The sequence below is a fragment of the Elgaria multicarinata genome, chromosome 1 (assembly GCF_023053635.1).
Source record: "Elgaria multicarinata webbii isolate HBS135686 ecotype San Diego chromosome 1, rElgMul1.1.pri, whole genome shotgun sequence".
Classification (NCBI taxonomy): domain Eukaryota; kingdom Metazoa; phylum Chordata; class Lepidosauria; order Squamata; family Anguidae; genus Elgaria; species Elgaria multicarinata.
Window position 1 is genome coordinate 938,226 of NC_086171.1, and position 14,115 is coordinate 952,340.

Sequence of the window (14,115 nt, forward strand, 5' to 3'; positions counted from 1 at the left end):
AGTTCTGTTCCACCTTTCTATCTTCTCTTATTTCTTTCTTTCAATTTGCGTTTATTTGTTTCCTCGGACGTTTATTTTGCGATCTCTGATCGCGGGGCCTTGGCGCATGGCTGTCAAGGCTCCTTTCCGCAAGTGTGTCTGCTGCGGGAGCAAACTCCCCCCCTCCGACGGACACTCTCCCTGCGTTTTATGTCTTGGTGAAGGCCATGTTGTAGATACGTGCCACCATTGTATGGCCTTTACTAGACAAACCAGAAAGCATCGTGCAGATCGCTTACGCTCGCTCCTTTGGGATAACGCCCTCCGAGCCGTGGACGCCCACCCCAAAAAGACAAAAACAATTCCAAAAATGAAGCCTACTTCGGCCTCAACTGCAACTAGATCAGATGATCTATCAGCTGCACAACACAGCTTGAGAATCATACAAGTTTCTCCATCTAAATCGACTTCTGATCCAACTCTCACGCAAGAACCAACTACTCCTAAATGACTACTGTCCTTAAAACATCTCTCTAAAAAGTCCAAAAAAACTAAACATTTGGACCCACAAAGGAAGAAGAAGCGCACTGAGCAACAGAATCCATCCCCTCCACAAGCACGCCCATCAACGCCAATTCCGTCGCCACCGATACCTTCGACACCGATAGCCGTACCACCTCAGTTAAAACCCTCGGTACAGAACGTTGTACCTACCGCCTCGATCCCTGAAGGAGAACTCGTCGAATCCGTGCCAACGAGCCTCCCTATACAGGCTACAGCAATCACCTCACCTGAGAGGCAACAACCCCTAGCCTCCGATATGCCGGAGAGAGGGATGGAACGAGGAACTGAACGGTCTCGATACCGTACCGATAGATCTAGATCCCCTCACACGGAGTGGGACAGATCATCCGAGTATTCCGCATACAACTACAGAAGGGAATACCCCCCTTGGGAATATTATCACCCTCCTCGTTATGAATACGAGTCCAGCAGATACCCTCCTCGACACACGCCTGATGCCAGATCACCATCCAGGCATAGGCAGGACGACCATGTTATGCCTCCTCCTCAGCCTCCATCCAGATCGGACCGCTTACCACCACCGAGGCACAGACCACATGACGATCATGTGACTGTACCACGGTCAAGTCAAGACAACACAACTTACCTGCAATTGCAAACAGCGCCCTCCAGCGTCGACAGCCTTACATAGACTCCCCTGGGTCTCCCTCCGATGATTACGAATCCGACTCCCCATTGGAGCTATCGGTCGCTCCATCAACACCATCCCCAGATGCAGCTGTAGGTTCACAGGAACCCGTTTCACCTCCACAAGACGTCATCAACTTCTCCGACCACATTCTTCGAATGGCCCACTGGGACTAGAAGTACAAAAACAAATAGAAAGACCTAAGGACCCTGTTTTTGATGCAATCACAACAGAAAGCGTGACATCAGTAACGATACCATACCTCCCTACTTTATTGCAAACTGCACAACAATCGTGGAAAAACCCTTCTTCTCTAACTCCAGCCTCCAAGAAGCTAGAGAATATGTACAAAGTGCAAGAAGCAGATGCGGCTTTTCTTTTGAAACACCCGCCACCTAACTCAGTAATAGTGGAGTTGGCCCAAGGAAAATCTCACAGAATCCACACCTCCCCGGTCGATAAGGAGGGTAGACGGTTGGACTTCATGGGACGCTGTATTTATACATCAACGTCACTAAGTGTGAGAGTGGCCAATTACCAGACTACCATGGCCCGATATCAACTCTTCTTATGGGAGAAGATAGGGGCACTTTGTGATGACCTCCCTGAAGACCGAAGGGACCTAGCCAGAGTCTTTTCAGAGCGAAGCATCCAAACTCGCCAAATTACAGATCCATTCCGCCATGCATCAGACAGACTGCGACACCAGGACTATGATGGCTGCTATTGCATTATGCAGGCACGCCTGGCTGCGATCCACTTCTTTAACTCAAGAGGCACGAACGAGAATAGAAGACCTTCCGTTCGATGGACTGGGACTATTCCATGCTACTACAGACGACACCATGGATTCCGTGCAAAAGGCCCGCACTACTGCTAGGAAAATGGGTCTGACACAAGCACTACAACCATTTAAGCAACGCCCCTGGTACCGACAACAATACCAACCAGCTACCCAATTCCGTACGGACCGCACCTTTCGCCAACAACAGCAGCCACAGCAAGGAAAAAGACAATACAGCACAGGGAAATACCAGTCCTACCGCAAACGACAGGAACCCCCAAAGAAGCAGCGCCAATGACTCTCACCTCCAGTGGCTAACCAGACACTCCTTTTTCTTCGATGGCCATCTCTCAAACTATCTACACACGTGGGAAACCATCACCACCGACAAGTGGGTTCTCACCATCGTAGAATCAGGCTACATGATCGAATTCAATGATCCCCCTCCTTTTTCGGGAATTCAATGATCCCCCTCCTTTTTCGGGAATAAAGGTGACCAAACCATCGCCAACACTCACACAAGAAGTACAAACCCTACTAAAAAAGGGCGCCATTCGCCTTCTATACCAGCACGAAATAGACACAGGGTTCTATTCAAGGTACTTCACGGTCCCGAAAAAGGACGGGGGCCTCAGGCTGATCTTAGACCTCAGAAACGTCAACAGATTCATCACGACTCAGAAGTTCAGGATGGTCACTCTCGCACAGATAACCCCATTGCTAGCCAAAGGAGACTGGTTCACCACTATAGACCTCAGAGACACTTATTTCCATATTTCCATAAGACAGGACAGCCAACAATACCTACGGTTTGCTATAGGGAACCAGTCTTTCCAGTTCCTAGTTCTCCCGTTCGGATTGGCAGCGGCTCCACGCGTCTTCACCAAATGCATGACCGTGGTATGCGCGCATCTAAGAGTACAAGGCATACAAGTCTACCCATATATAGACGACTGGCTGCTGGTAGCAAAAACATTCCACCAACTCCAGCAAAATCTCAACACCACTCTCCAACTCCTGGAAGACCTTGGATTGTGCGTAAATATAGAAAAGTCTGTCCTTCAGCCCACTCGCACCACTCGCTTCATCGGTATAGATATCGACGCCATCACTGGCTGAGTCTACCTTCCGAAACACAGGGCTCGAAGTTTCGCAGCCCTAGCAAAGAAACTTCGCTGTCGACAAACAACTACTGCTCATACGGTTCAAAAACTATTAGGATACATGGCAGCAACGACCGCTGTGGTGCAATTTGCAAGGCTCCACATGAGACAATTGCAAAACTGGTTCCTACGGGCATACGACAACCAACGCGACGACCAGCGCCTCATCCTTCGGATACCTACAGAAGTAAAACGGTCCCTAAACTGGTGGGAGAACCTGGACAACCTCATCCAGGGACTACCCTTCCAAGTACCAGCACCTACCAAAACTGTGGTAACAGATGCCTCCCTGTCAGGTTGGGGAGCACATTGCGGCCCCCTAAACGTCCAATCACGGTGGTCGAGAGCCGAAGCACTCAACCATATCAACTACTTGGAATTACTAGCGGTACAGAGAGCGCTGAAAGCCTTTGTTACCGTACTTCAAAACCAGCACATCACGGTCGCATCAGACAACACAACGGTAGTCTTCTACCTAAACAAACAGGGAGGAACGCGCTCTACCCGTCTTCTGCACCTCACAATAAAGATCTGGCAATGGTGCATCGTCAACCACATATACCTCACATCAGTATATATAGTGGGCCGGGACAATGTTCTTGCCGACCAGTTGAGCCGCTCCCCCTCCACAACACACGAATGGACACTTCACTCCGACATTCTAACGAACATATTCACGAAATGGGGGATGCCAACATTAGACCTATTCGCAACACACCACAATGCTGCATGTCAAAATTTTTGCAGCCGAGCAGGGACCAGTCCAGGGTCCCTCGGAGATGCTTTCAACATGAAGTGGGAAGGAACATTATTTTACCTCTTTCCTCCCTTTCCCCTCATCGTCAGAGTCTTATCGAAGATAGAACACGACAACACGAACTGCATCCTCATTGCACCCTGGTGGCCACGCCAGCCGTGGTTCACTAGGCTACTTCTCCTCTCAAAGAACAGTTATCATCGACTTCCCCAACGGCTGGATTTACTAACAATCCAACAAGGCAGAGTCAGGCATCCCAACCTGGACACCCTGGGACTCACGGCATGGAGAATCAGGCGGTAGCCCCAGACACGCTTCCCGCTCCCATTCAAAATATCATATTAGAGTCTAGGAAATCCAATACTCGACGATCGTACCTAGCAAAGTGGAAACGTTTCTCCAGGTTTGCCTGCAAATCTAGCTTCGACCCGCTACGCCCTTCGGTCACGGACATTTTGCAATTTCTATATACCTTACACCAAGACGGTCTCAAACCAAACTCTTTAAAGGTGTATCTAGCAGCGATTGCAGCTTACACTAGCCGTCACAACAATCCACCTTTAACTACACATCCACTAGTGAAAAGTTTTCTAAAGGGATTAAAGAACACTATGGGCCCATCGCGATCAATAGTTCCCACATGGAGTCTCTCGGTGGTTCTCCACTCCCTTACAAAACCTCCATTCGAACCTCTAGCAACAGCCAATTTGAAGCTGCTCTCCTTTAAAGTGGCGTTCTTAATTGCAATAACATCGGCACGAAGAGCAGGAGAGTTAGCTGCTCTAAGAATAGATCCACCTTATTTAGCGTTCCATAAAGACAAAGCTACTTTATGCCCAGATGTGACTTTCCTACCAAAGGTGGTATCAGACTTTCACTTGGGGCAGGATATTATTCTACCCTCCTTCTTTCAATCGCCGACAACACCGCTAGAGTGTACCATGCACACCCTAGATGTACGTCGAGCCTTAGCTTTCTACAAAGCCAGAACGGAACCATTTCGAAAGTCACCTAGACTGGAAAATCGAAGGGATTACCCATCTCATCACAAAGAATAGCTGCTTGGGTTGTCCAAACCATCAAGCTTGCTTACGAGATTGCTCACCTACCTGTACCGGTACAGGTTAAAGCCCACTCTACGAGAGCAGTGGCAACCTCAGTCGCCTTTGGAAAAGGGGTTTCATTACCCGCCCTCTGCAAAGCAGCTACCTGGGCTAAACCCTCCACGTTCATAAGACACTATCGTGCCAGAGAGGACTGCGCCTTCGGCCGAGCCGTTTTGTCTGAAATTCTTCACTAACGACACTGACCCTCCTCCAAGGTAGGTCAGCTTGCTAAACGCCCATCAGTGTGATGCACAGAGACCACGAAGAAGAAAGTCAGGTTGCTTACCTGTAACTGTAGTTCTTCGAGTGGTCATCTGTGCATTCACACAACCCACCCTCCAACCCCTCTTGTGTCGTTTATATACATATGTACATCCTTCTATTCAATTAAGGGTAGATATTACACCGTCGATACCGATGTTTCCCGTACCCTCTCCTCCTCTCGATACCATGTTATTCCTATCCTCTCGAGGTCAGGTCATTCCCATTTCCACCTTTACTATCCTATCTTGTTGATTTTGGGTTATCATGTCAACATCATACATCTCTCGGTCAGGCAGGCCACAATGTCGGTCTCCTAGAAACTGAGGGATTAGGGCGGGAACCCCACGTATATATATATATATATAGGAGGGGGAGGGGTTCCCGCCAAAACTCTAGGCTATGGAAGTTTCTCGGTTGGTCTCCGCGCAGGCGCAGAGCCCATCAGTGTGAATGCACAGATGACCACTTGAAGAACTACAGTTACAGGTAAGCAACCTGACTTTTTTGGTGCCTTGATGGAGCAGCACAAGTGAAAAAAGTGGTTTCTTTTGCTTTCAGAAATAACACCCCATTTTCCCTGCTCTAAAAAAACCCTCACTGAAAGTGTTGTTTGAAACTGGAGGGTGTAAAGGACCCTTGAATAACCTTGAGTAGGAAATGACAAGTGCCTGATAAATGCCTCATGTAGAAAAGCTCTTAGAAAAACAAAATATGCTAATGATTGAAACCTCCATGCCAGGATATGTGGCCCAAGATAAAAGTGGATGGAGAATCTAGGGCTGTGCGCAGACCCCCTGATTCACTTTGGGTCTTGATTCGGATTTTCTGAATCGAGCCCAATTCGATTCGGATCGATTCAGACCCAGACCACCTCACCTCGGATCTGAATCCAAATTGAGATTCGGACGTCCGAATCATTCGTTTCTTTCATTTCCCTATAGACTTGCATTGAAAAAAATAAACGCCTATAACTTTTTTATTTTTCAACATAGAAATATGAAAGTTGGTGACCTTACAGATGCCCTGGATGTGCTCATGTGTGCCAAACTTCAGACACAACGTTGCAGTGGTTTGCCTGTAATCCACTGCTAAAAATGTGATTTTTCAAGGAAAGAAAGCAGCCATTCAAAGCAAAGAGCAATTTCATAGAATCATAGAATCATAGAAGTGCAGAGTTGGAAGGGGCCTACAAGGCCATCGAGTCCAACCCCCTGCTCAATGCAGGAATCCACCCTAAAGCATTCCTGACAGATGCTTGTCCAGCTGCCTCTTGAAGGCCTCTAGTGTGGGAGAGCCCACAACCTCCCTAGGTAACTGGTTCCATTGTCGTACTGCTCTAACAGTCAGGAAGTTGTTCCTGATGTCCAGCTGGAATCTGGCTTCCTTTAACTTGAGCCCATTATTCCGTGTCCTGCACTCTGGGAGGATCAAGAAGAGATCCTGGCCCTCCTCTGTGTGACAACCTTTTAAGTATTTGAGAAGTGCTATCATGTCTCCCCTCCATCTTCTCTTCTCTAGGCTAAACATGCCCAGTTCTTTCAGTCTCTCTTCATAGAGCTTTGTTTCTAGACCTCTGATCATCCTGGTTGCCTTCCTCTGAACAAAAGGTATGTAATCAAACATCTTTTCATTTTTTAAAAAAGAGAGCAAGTTGGAAACACACCATATTAAACTTACGCGATTGTAACATCATCTACATTTCTGTGACGCCACCTCCACCTATTCACCTATAACAAATTACTGAACCGAAACCCATCACCGGTTTCTCCCTATTCTGTGAAAAAAGGGGTTCCTCCGTCCGGTCGACAGCTGCGGCTTCTGCCTTCTGCCCTGGCAGATGAGAGAACTTCAGGCCCCGCGTGGGCTGCCTCTATCCGGTGTTCTCTGCTGACCCGAGTTCAGCCAGCTGGAACCCAGGGGTCAGTAGCGGAATGGATTCATTGGCAAGGCGCCATGAAATGTCCTGCCACAATGGGGCCTTTCCTGGCCTGAGGGAAGAGAAGGCTTCTGTGTGTGTGTGAGTGTGACAGTGAGTGTGTGGTCATCTGGAGGCTTGGAGGCAGGGCAGAGAACTGATTTCAGGCTGCATGACCCACCCACCCATGTTGCCCTCCACAGGCTGGGCCTTGGCCCTGGTCCTGACATCCTTTGGTCACTGGCCAAAGTGCCGAGGGGATCGTCCTCTCGATATTTGGGCCAGGGGCCAGGCTTTTCTGCAAGTGGGCTTTCCCAGTCAGGGAAGGGCTGTGTGGAGGATCATTCCCCCCCCTCATCAGAAAGAGCCTAAGGCTGAGCTCCTTCTCCTGGTTCCAGGCATTGCCCTGATGTTGGACAGGAAGAAGCTGTGCTGTAAGAAAAGAGGCAACCCTGCGCATATTGATGTGGGATTCAGCCCCACTGAACCCTCGTGAAAGTAAATATGGATGTGATCACGGGAGTGTCACAGGCCCGGGGAGGGGGAGGGGGAAGGCAGTGGCGGCGGCAGTGGCAGCCCCCTCTGCTTGGCAGGAGGGATCCGCCAAACCCTTGCGTCCGAGGGAAAGGGGGCTTCCGGGCAGGGGCCACGCCATGCTGCCAGCCAGAAGGCACTGTGCACCAGTGCCACATTTTTTTTCCTTTGTAGGTTTTCTGCAGCAAGAAACAAGGTGGGCCCAGGAGTCGGGAAACAGGAGGCTGATGAGTGGAAGACGTCATCCAGACCCACCACAAAATCCCGTGAATGCGTCAGACGAGGCAATAAAAGCCTCGTCTGGAAGCGCCCAGAGTCGTAAATTCTGTGCAGGGATGCAGAGGAGAATGCTGCTGGGAACTGAACGAGAGTACTAGTAGAGCTACTTCCTTTCTCTCGTGTGCACACACCTACTGATGTTTACAAGTAATTCACCACATAATACTCTGCTCTTCTCCAGAGCAGCTGTAGCCGTGCTGAGAGGAGAGGAACAAGAAGAGGCCGCCCACAGCAGTGGTGGTGCCCGTGGTAGCGAGGAGGAAAGGCGAGGACGGAGACCCAGCCCACGCCAGCGGAACGGCCCTCTTCCCAAGGAGGAGGAGGAGGAGGAGGAGGAGAGCCTGCACATGTTTGGGGCTGCTCCCTGCTCAGCACAACATCTCCCGCTTCCTTGATGCAAAATTCTGGCGTTTTACATTTCTGCGCTCCTAAAATCTACAACAGCATCATTTCAGAAAGTCGTCCCTCTCCAGACCCTTTTCAGCAAGATGCATTTCTCTCTCTTTGCTTTGGGGAGAGATTTAAAGCAGGGGAAATACTTCTATGTCTTTATGCGACGGCAACATTTGCTGTGGAAACATTACATTGGTGCAGACTGTTGTGCAAAGATTATTTACGGTTACGGATTCACCACCACCTCCTTCTTCTCCGTGACGGTCTTTCTCTTTTCTTTGTGCTTGTTAAATGTTTGCTCTGTCTCTGGTAAGAAATAATCCATATATATTTATATAGTGCTTTTAAATTAAACTAAACTTCATGAACTGGTACAGGACATGTTGTAGCAATTCAATAATTCAGACAGCTCTGAGTGTAAAATACACTCCACACACACACACACACACACACCATGTGGACAGTCAAGTTTATTTCCCCTACTGCAGAATACAGATATAATCAATGCTCATTTCATCACAGTCCTCTGTGAACTCTCTCTCTCTCTGCGACGATGAGGTTCCTGGCTTCTTTTTACGGCCTCTTTTCACAACAATCTGTGAACGGCACACTGCAGACATGGAAACCGCTGTCCTACATCCTCCCATGACACAAGTCCAGTAATGATGGAGGCAAATACAATATTCCAGTTAATGCTAGACTTTTATTTGGAAGAAATGTAGGACATGTTTATCAACAATGGTTTCATTTTTGCAGCTCTAAACATCTTTGCAGCTGTAAGGGAGGTGGCTGCTAAGGATAAATATTAGCAATACGAGACTTTTACATAAAGAGTAAACCAACATCAGCTAGAAACCAGACACACGTGCGCTTACGAAGAAATGGAAGCCTCCACACAAAAATGGGGCTGAGAGGAGAAGGTAGAATAAACTCTAGAAAACAGAACACCACACGGGCGTTTGGGGAGCACAAGCCGGGCCACTATGAATCAGGCTTGCAACTGAAACTGAACATCCAGACAGGCCTGCCTCGCTAAGGTCATAATTTCAGAGAGCTTCACGGCCATTTTGGCGGCTTTATCCAAGTCATCACAGGGAAGGATTTTCAGGCCGCTGTCCGCGATTAAAGCCCGGGCGTCCTCCACTTGCGTCCCTTGGAGCCGCACGACAACCGGTATTTTCAGCTCCAACTCTGTGGCCGCCAGAATGATCCCTTGCGCAATAACGTCACATCGCATGATGCCCCCAAAGATATTCACCAGGATGGACTGGACTCGCGCGTCCGACGTAATCAGCTTGAAGGCCTCTTTAACTTGTTCCGCCGAGGCGCCACCTCCGACGTCGAGGAAGTTGGCCGGGGTGCCGCCGTGCAGCTTGATGATGTCCATGGTGGCCATGGCCAGGCCGGCGCCATTCACCAGGCAGCCGATGCTCCCGTCCAGCCCCACGTAGTTGAGCTCCGCCCTGGCCGCCTCCCGGTCCCTCTCATCCTCCTGGCTCCAGTCCTGCAGTTCAAAGATCTGCTTCTGACGGAACGCCGAATTGCTGTCGAAATTGATCTTGGCATCCATGCACAACACTGCCCCCGTTGAGTCCTCAACCATGGGGTTAATTTCGATCATGAGGGCGTCGAACTTGATGAAGAGGTTATAGAGCTTAACGATATTATCGGCGGCTTCATCGACCACCTTCATGGGAAAGCCCATTCTCTGGGCGAGCGCCAGGGCCTGCTCCTTCCGGATGCCTTCCACAATATCCACGGGTTCCTTCACGATGGCCGCAGGGTCCTCGGCAGCCACCTCTTCGATGTTGACCCCACCCTGAGAGCTGCCAATGAGCACCGGGCCCTGAAACGCCCTTTCCAGGGCGATGGCAAAATAGTACTCTTTCCTTGGATATCGGCGCTCACAGATGAGCACTTGGTTACATATCTGGCCCTTCTCTCCTGTCTGCTTGGTGAACAGCCGTTTGCCAATCATTTGGGAGGCCATGTCCCTGGCCTCTTCGGGGGAAGAGACGATCTTCACCCCTCCTTTGAGGCCCCCTTCAAAGGTGCCTTTCCCCCGGCCACCAGCTAAAACCTGGGCCTTGACCACCAGGTCCTCTGACCCGATCTCCTTTGCCGCTTTGTAAGCTTCTTCCGGCGTCTTTGCAACCAATCCATGGGGAACGGAAATGCCAGCGTCTTTCAATAGTTTCATGCTCAGGTATTCATGCAGCGACAAGTTCCTTTGCTGCTGCGCTGGAAGCCTGTGGCCAGGAGAGAATCCTGGGCTGGCCCCGAGCACCCTGGCCGCAGTGCTCAGGGCTGCTTGGCCACTGCCTCTCCCCACCAGCTTTGCCATTCCCACCACCCAGTTGCAGGTCATGGCGCCGGCTTCCAGGCCCTTGTCAGCACTGCCTCCTTCCCAGCCCTTCTCCAACAGTCTCTAACTGACCTCGGGAAAAAGATGTCCTAAAGTTCCTTCTCCAACTGTTTGCAGCCCGGCTTCCCATTGGCCAGGGTAGCAAAGATTCCATGACATCATCGCCCTGACCGCGCATAGAAGGGCTGCAGCCTGATCTTTGGGCTTTGGCTGGTCTCCCTTGTGGTCGAGCAAATCCCCCTAGGCGATCATGGGTGGTGATGGGCTCAGAGCAGGAGGGCTGCCTGTGAGCAGGAGGGAGACAGAAGGGCTGGGGGGATGCCAGCGCCCTTCACTTGCTGGCTCCACCCTGGGGTGGGCCGTCACTCATCTTAAGGCACTTCAATTTGGCCCCCAAAGAGGTACCAAGCAGACCTGGAGTGGTGACGCATGAAACCAAGCACCACCAGCCCAGAGAGATTCCCTAGGCAGCGTGGGCATGGTCAGAAAGAGATCTTGGGGTTGTAGTGGTCAGCACAGTGAAAATGTCAGCTAAGTGTGTGGCTGCTCTAAAGAAGGCAGACTCCAAGCTGAACAATCAAACTCCAAGCTGAAATTTCATAGGGATAAATGCCAAGTTCTACATTTAGGGAATAGAAGCCAAATGCACAGTTACAAGATGGGGGATACTTGGCTCAGCAATACTACAAACGAGAAGGATCTTGGAATTGTAGGTCACAAGCTGAATAGGAGAACAGTGCGATATGGCTGAAAGAAAGGCCAATGCTATTTTGGGCTGCATTAATAGAAGTATAGCTTCCAAATCACGTGAGGTCCTGGTTCCTCTCTATTCGGCCCTGGTTAGGCCTCCTCTAGAGGATTGCATCCAGTTCTGGGCTCCACAATTCAAGAAGGACGCAGACAAGCTGGAGCGTGTTCAGAGGAGGGCAACCAGGATGATCAGGGGTCTGGAAACAAAGCCCTATGAGGAGAGACTGAAAGAACTGGGCCTTTTTAGCCTGGAGAAGAGAGGATGGAGGGGATACATGAGAGCACTCTTCAAATACTTAAAAAGTTGTTCCACAGAGGAGGGCCAGGATCTCTTCTCGATCCTCCCAGAGTGCAGGACATGGAATAACGGGCTCAAGTTAAAGGAAGCCAGATTCCAGCTGGACATCAGGAAAAACTTCCTGACTGTTAGAGCAGTACGACATTGGACCAGTTACCTAGGGAGGCTGTGGGCTCTCCCACACTAGAGGCATTCAAGAGGCAGCTGGACAACCCTCTGTCAGGGATGCTTTAGGGTGGATTCCTGCATTGAGCAGGGGGTTGGACTCGATGGCCTTGTAGGCCCCTTCCAACTCTGCTATTCTATGATTCTATGATTCTATAATCCCAGCTTTGTAACCTTCCCACATAGGGGAGATGCTCCAGCCCCTTAATCATTTTAGTTGCCCTTTTCTGAACTTTTTCCAGATCTATAATATCCTTTTTTAGGTGTGGTGACCAGCACTGTACCCAGTATTCTAAGTGTGGTGGCATCATAGATTTGTATAAAGGCAGTATGATACTGGCCGCTTTATTCTCAATTCCTTTCCTCATCATGCCTAACATGGAGTTTGCCTTCTTTACAGCGCCTGCACACAGGGTGGACATTGTCATTGCGCTTTTCCACCACAACCCCAAGATCTCTTTCTTGGTCAATCACTGCTAGCTCCAATCAGGTTATACTGGGGTTTTTTGCCCCAATGTGCTGCAACACTTTACACTTGCTTACATTGAACCAGCTGGGAGAGATCCCTTTGGAGCTGTTCACCATCCCTTTGTGTTTTAACAATCCTAAATAATTTGCCGTCATCAGCAAAATGTGTTGGAGCTGGGCAGAGGGAGGGGAGGGGTTCACATGTTCCTTGTGTGAAGGGTAGACCCCCCTGCTTTATATGAAAACGGATCAACACCTGTTTAAATTTGCTGAATCAATCATGCCACATGTCCAGTGAGATAAGCAGTTGACAGAAGGAGTCACTGGGGGTGGGGTTAGGGGTCCTAATCCAGCCCTCCCACAGGATCCAGTTTTGGCATTGCAGTTTTCTTCAACCAATTTAGCAGCACTTGTTGTCCCCAAACACACGAGGCTGGAGAATGCTCTTAATCCATTTACTTCCGATACTGCAGTAAGGGGTGGGTGGGGTGCTCTCCGGTTCTACAAAATGGAGGCACCCAGGACAAAGGAACCTTACAGTATATATATGCTCTGATTACACAGGGGGTGTTACTTTCTTTCTAACCCCTTGATTGGTCAGGACGGGGTTAGCAAGTTAAATTACATTCAATTTGCAAGTTAAGGTGCACAATCTCAATGAGTCATAGGTTACATTCGATGATTCATTGGTTGAAAGTTCTTTCCTTTGTCTCCTAGGACATGATGTCCACCATTGTTGTTTATTCGTTCAGTCGCTTCCGACTCTTCGTGACTTCATGGACCAGCCCACGCCAGAGCTTTCTGTTGGCCGTTGCCCCCACCAGCTCCCCCAAGGTCAAGTCTGTCACCTCCAGAATATCATCCCTCCATCTTGCCCTTGGTCAGCCCCTCTTCCTTTTGCCTTCCACTTTCCCTAGCATCAGCCTCTTCTCCAGGGTATCCTGTCTTCTCATTATGTGGCCAAAGTACTTCAGTTTTGCCTTTAATACCACTCCCTCAAGTGAGCAGTCTGGCTTTATTTCCTGGAGTATGGACTGGTTGGATCTTCTTGCAGTCCAAGGCACTCTTGGAATTTTCCTCCAACACCACAGTTCAAAAGCATCGATCTTCCTTCGCTCAGCCTTCCTTATGGTCCAGCTCTTGCAGCCATAGGTTACTACGGGAAAGACCATTGCTTTAACTATGCGGACCTTTGTTGTCAGTGTGGTGTCTCTGCTCTTAACTATTTTATCAAGATTTGTCATTGCTCTCCTCCCAAGAAGTAAACGTCTTCTGATTTCCTGGCTGCCGTCAGCGTCTGCAGTAATCTTTGCGCTCAGAAAATTAATCCACCATTAAGGAACACAAATCTGGCCTGTAGCCACCTCTAGCCACCCTTTGGCAGAGAAGCCATCTTTATCCCTTGGCACATTACATTCTTAGGCAAGATGAAATCTCTCCCTGCCTCTATCACACTTTCTAGTTGAAACTATGACCACTGAATTGATGCATTATCTGTATAGGTGCTGACTGACTAACTGTTGGCATGTTCTGAGATCTGAAATGTAGAGAAATCCCCATTGCGCAGACAGGAAAGTTTCCAAGCGGTTCTTTCCAAATGTATTGCTATTTTAATGGGATGTGGTGGTGGGTGGTGGATTGAACAGGAGAGATTTGATGGGTCAGAACTCTATTTATGGAGT

General features: G+C 49.4%; 1 protein-coding gene across 1 annotated transcript; it reads right to left on the reverse strand.

The window, feature by feature from the left end:
- Positions 1 to 9,375: 9,375 nt before the first annotated feature.
- LOC134396032 (succinate--CoA ligase [ADP-forming] subunit beta, mitochondrial-like) lies at positions 9,376 to 10,755 on the reverse strand. The gene has a single exon (XM_063122751.1). The coding sequence runs from the start codon at positions 10,753 to 10,755 to the stop codon at positions 9,376 to 9,378; it is 1,380 nt and encodes a 459-aa protein (XP_062978821.1).
- Between the last annotated feature and the right edge of the window lie 3,360 nt (positions 10,756 to 14,115).